This window comes from Urtica dioica, chromosome 8 (genome assembly GCF_054948205.1).
Source record: "Urtica dioica subsp. dioica isolate 48M chromosome 8, U.dioica_male_clone48M_v1_H2, whole genome shotgun sequence".
Taxonomy (NCBI): Eukaryota; Viridiplantae; Streptophyta; class Magnoliopsida; order Rosales; family Urticaceae; genus Urtica; species Urtica dioica.
In genome coordinates, this window is record NC_142763.1 from 2,750,958 (window position 1) to 2,755,925 (window position 4,968).

General features: G+C 33.6%; 1 protein-coding gene across 1 annotated transcript; it reads left to right on the forward strand.

The window, feature by feature from the left end:
* Positions 1–547: 547 nt before the first annotated feature.
* On the forward strand, positions 548–1,975 carry LOC149387256 (uncharacterized). The gene is made up of 2 exons (XM_089621656.1): positions 548–903; positions 1,404–1,975. Exons 1-2 carry the CDS (start codon positions 613–615, stop codon positions 1,518–1,520), a joined length of 408 nt encoding a protein of 135 aa, XP_089477782.1. The 5' UTR covers positions 548–612; the 3' UTR covers positions 1,521–1,975.
* The last annotated feature ends 2,993 nt before the right edge of the window (positions 1,976–4,968 follow it).

The following is a 4,968-nucleotide window of genomic DNA, read 5'->3' on the forward strand; positions in this document are numbered from 1 at the left end:
GAACGAAAACCCAGAAACAAAAAGAGAGGAGAGAAGACGACGACGGAGATGAACGAAAGAAGCTTACTTTTAGACGATGACGAGGTGACCGAGAGCTGAGCTTCACTTCAAAGACACACACATCTCATGGAGGAAGTTCAAACGTCCTTCACACGCAGAGAAAAAAGAGATGAGAGAGAGAGAGAGCTGTGATGACACAATAAACAAGACGTACATGAATTCTTATTGAGCAAGTTTGGTTTAGGGCTTGAATGAACAAAATTAAATTTTAAAGGGCAAACCGGGTATCATTTTATTATCTCTCCTCAAAACACTACTAAAAGTGTCCAAAATTATACTACTCTATATTTTGGTCCAAACTACTGAAATGAGTAGTAGAATCGGCCATTTCCCCGGCCTTAATTTAATCCTAGTTTTGGCAATTTTCCCTTATTTATTTCCATAGTTATCCCGGAAAGCATAGGAAGAGAACAACGAGGGTAGAGGGCATTTAAGTACTTACGCACTTTATTTTCCCAAAAAAACATAAAATTATATATATAAAAAAACAAATAAGAAAAAGCTAGCAGTACTCGTCTCGAGGGACCAAAGCAGTTTCAAACTTTCGAAGACATGGCTCTCTCTGCAAGCTTTATCTCCTCGACCTTTCTCTCCGGCGAAACTCCGTCGTTCTCCTCCGTCCCCCTCTCTCGCTCCGCCGCGCACGTGCGCGTGATTCGCACAGTCACACGCGCCGCCGCGTCGAAGCAGGCTGTGGCGTCGCCGCGCAAGGGAGAGCCGAGGGGAATCATGACGCCCCGCCCTGTCTCGCCGGAGATGGCAAACCTCGTCGGTGTTCCCGAGATTTCTCCCACCGTGGCCCTCATGCACATCTGGGCCCACATTAAGTGCTACAATCTTCAGGTCTTTTTCTTTTTCCAATTTGAAAACCCCTTTTGTGCATTCTAAAATGGGGTTTTCTTCGTTTGTGGGTTTTGAGTCTTTTTTCCCCATGTTTTGTGTTTGGATAAGAATAAGACAAAGTTTGTTCCTTTTTCATGCGGTTCAATATTATTTCAAGTTTATTTCTTTTTTGGATAAGGCTATACGACATTGACAAATTCATTGTCTGAGGTTTTGCTGTTTAGGTGTTGTGGCTTATCTAGGATAGAACGTTATAATTCTTGTTCGTTGTTTATCATTTGTTTGTAATGTATATTGAGTATGGTTTTGGTTACATTTTGGGATTCAGGGCTGGATTGTGTAAACTGTTCTTAGTTTCTTTTTTTCACTCGGATGTTGAAATAATGCGATATTTGTTCGGTGGTTTCTTTGTTCACGGGATGGCCTGAAATGGTCCAAGTTTATTTTCAGATGCTGAGTTGCATTGTAATACTAAAATGTGTATTAATATATCTCTGCAGGACCCTGAAAACGAAAAGATCGTCGTGTGCGACGAGAAGCTGAAGAAGATATTCCAAGGGAAAGACCGTGTCGAATTCCGTGAAATTGAAGGGTTGATTACCCCGCACTTCCTTTGATGGATGACTCGGGAGAGACGGCGATTATGGATTCTGATAAGTATCTGTGTAGCTTTTTTTGTTGGGGGTGGACTTCATTTTGAATCTTAGAAGTGGTATTATTAGTTGTAGTATTTCCTATAGAACTAGATCTTGAAGAGGTTTTGTATCAGAATGTTCTATATAACGTGGTAAGCTATTAGGTGATATCTTCGATGATGCTCAACATTAGTCATGTAATTAAATGTGAGGGTGAATATCTCGTCTTGTCTCTAGATGAAAAGAGAGAAATATAGTTTTAGTAAAAACACAAAAATTTGAGGTGAGACGAGAGACAGAATGTTTCTCTTTCCTTCTGAAGCAGTGCGAAATGAGTGAGCCCCTCACGGAGAATGAATGATCCGGCCCTTCTATAGACTAAAGTGTGCGGAGATTTTGTAAATAATAATATACAATAATATGTGTTTAAGATCCTATTTATCTGTTTGTTTCTAATTTTGATGACATCTTACGCTACAGTTCATAGCTAACCCTGCTATACTACAAAACCCTCTACTAGTTTATAACTGTTACATATTTTGCTATTTCAAGGGGGGAAAACAATTGTTTTTTGTAAATTTTAAAATTAAATACATATTCAAAAGGAAATAATCGAACATGTATTATTTGTATAAAGATGCTAGGCGTTGAAAGTTGAAAACACACTACGATTAGAATCTAGACTATTTAAAACATCATTTGAAATATGATGTCCATAAAGAGTAAGGTACCATGAAAATTTGCAATGATTGTGCTTCATTATGAAAGTTGGACTTCAAGTGGATATGATATAATGTTTAAGTTTTGAGAAAAATAAAATAAAATAATGTTAAACAGGTTATATCACCGGAAATTCTCAATATGTATAAAGAACATTATTGTTCAATGTCAATCTACAATGAGGATTTTTAGTGAAATTATATCACTTTCTATCTGATAAGATTTTTTTCGTTTTTCTTGCCGAATAATGTTGGAAAAGCTTGTAAAAAAAATGATGTTCGAAAAGACCTCTAAAACAATAGCCTTTTCCTAGAAAAGACTAGTTGTGGGCCCAAAAAAGCTCTTTTTGTCACTAACTGATTTAATGGGTCTGAAGGCGATATGCAAGCCCGGACTGGAGGGTTTTTCTTAGTGGTATTTGCATCTTATGTCACAAATTGGCAATCCAATTGCAAATAAGTCACACGCAAAAATTTTAGAAAGTTTTAGCGAAAGATGAAGTGATTTTTAATGAGGTATTGTAAAAATTCAGAAGACATGAAGTAACTAATAAAAAGATTAAATGATGAGAGAGAGTAATTTGAAATTTGCACATATGACACGAATGTAAATACGTGACACAAATGCAATTTTGACAACTTTGTGACACAAATGCAAAAACCCGACCAATTTGTGACATTGACGCAAATTTCCCTTGATCTTATGACATTTTTTAATCTTGAAATCCCACTATAATAATTTTCTGATTAATCTTTACCAGTAAATTTTTGGAATACCATAGCTTATAAGAGCATCCACAATGGTAAGCTAATGTCAAATTAGCTTACCATGCCACATAAGCCATAGCAAAATATAATTTATTTAAGCTAAATCATCCACAATGGTAAGCTAATTTATCATCTTGCTTAAGTTTATCCCACTTGTCATTTTCTATTTTTGTTTATTTTTTTATTCAATTTCCACTTGTAAAAACAATAAAATAATTACTAAAATAGTGTATTGGGTCCCATGTAGTTTGCTTAAGCAATTAGCTCTATAGAGCTAATTTCACTAGCCAAACACATAGCTAAAATGCCAAATAATGGTTAAGCAAATAGCTTAACATTTTTCCTAATTGCAAGCAAGTCCTTAAATTGTTAAGCTAGGAACCATTAATGTTGCTCTAACCGGTGCTTGTGTTCTTATCATCTCTGCTGATTAAATATTTAAGTTAAAATACGAAAAAATAAGACTCTTCAGATTAAGTTTTAATTTTTGTTTGTCTTTTATTTTGAAATTTGGATGCATGACCTTTAATTTTTGTAAATTTAGATGCATAACCTTTGATTTTTCAAAATTGAAATAAATATATTTTTTAAATACATATTTTTCTTATAAAAATAACTATAATAATGGAGATCACCATAACAATGACTAAACTACAAATTTTTAAGAAATAGTGGTTTATTTATGAATTTTAACTGTTTTTTTTTAATATATATTTGTATCAATCCAACTATTTCGAATGCCAAGGACAAGGACGTAGAGACAGAAAGCAGACTTTGACTAAATTCAGTAATATATTTATTACTTTTCCTATTAAAATAAGCTGATGATTAGACTGATATATTAATTTTGCTTATAGTCTAAAACATCAAATCAATTTCCGGTGAAAGACGAGTAAATACGACATGCTTTTCGGCACTTTAAGTTTAAATAAACCATGTCTCATGCTCTATAACAGCACCAATTATCCCTTTCTATCTTTTTTTTGTCACATACTCGAGAATTTCTCTCCTGGGTCGTTTTTCATTTAGGGAAAATAACACATTTATATCATGTGTTTTAGTGAAATGTCGAGTTTAACCTTCGGTTTTCAAAAATGTCGAGTTCATACCCTCTGTTTAACTAAAATGACGAAATTATACCCCATGTTTAACTAAAATGACGAAATTATACCCTGAAATAGACAACAGTATCACGAATATTCTTTTTATTGATTTTTCATTGACGTTGACTATAATATTTATACATAAACACCAATTATCTTTATTCATTCGTGCCATATATGTAATTTAGTTAAAAACTAAAAAATAAACAACAGTCTCTTAATCGTTAAAAACACAAAAAGAGGCAAAGGGGTAAACATCGATAGTTGATAGTCATCAAAATCGCATATTCGAACAGAGAATCCAGGATTTAGAGTTACAATTCGAACACAGAATGAAGTCATTTATTATGAAGTATGAGTTTTATTATTTAATTTCAATTTAAGGCTATTTTTATTTCAAAATTGAGAATTTGGAAGTTAGGGTACTGATATAGATTTGATTCGGTTTTTATTATATAAGAGTTAATATCAATGAAAGGGAGATTTGTGACGTTGTTATTCATTTCAGGGTATAATTTCGTCATTTTAGTTAAACAGAGGGTATAATTTCGTCATTTTAGTTAAACAGAGGGTATGAACTCGACATTTTTGAAAACCGAGGGTTAAACTCGACATTTCACTAAAACACAGGGTATAAATGTGTTATTTTCCCTTTCATTTATTAAAAAATAGGTCGATCATATGAGCATCACGTTCTCTCATTTAAGACTGGATAATGAGATGGAATTTGATGACTAACCATGACTTAACGCCAACCATGAATCATATTAATTCAATATTTATGTACTATTTGTAATACTCTTTGATATAGCATATACGTGGAGCCAATATTATTGCATA

Excerpts from the sequence above, each read along its gene's own strand:
- LOC149387256 (XM_089621656.1), top strand. The coding sequence starts at position 613 with ATGGCTCTCTCTGCAAGCTTTATCTCCTCGACCTTTCTCTCCGGCGAA. Across the intron at positions 904-1,403 it reads TTAAGTGCTACAATCTTCAG|GACCCTGAAAACGAAAAGAT; the intron begins GTCTTTTTCTTT and ends ATATCTCTGCAG.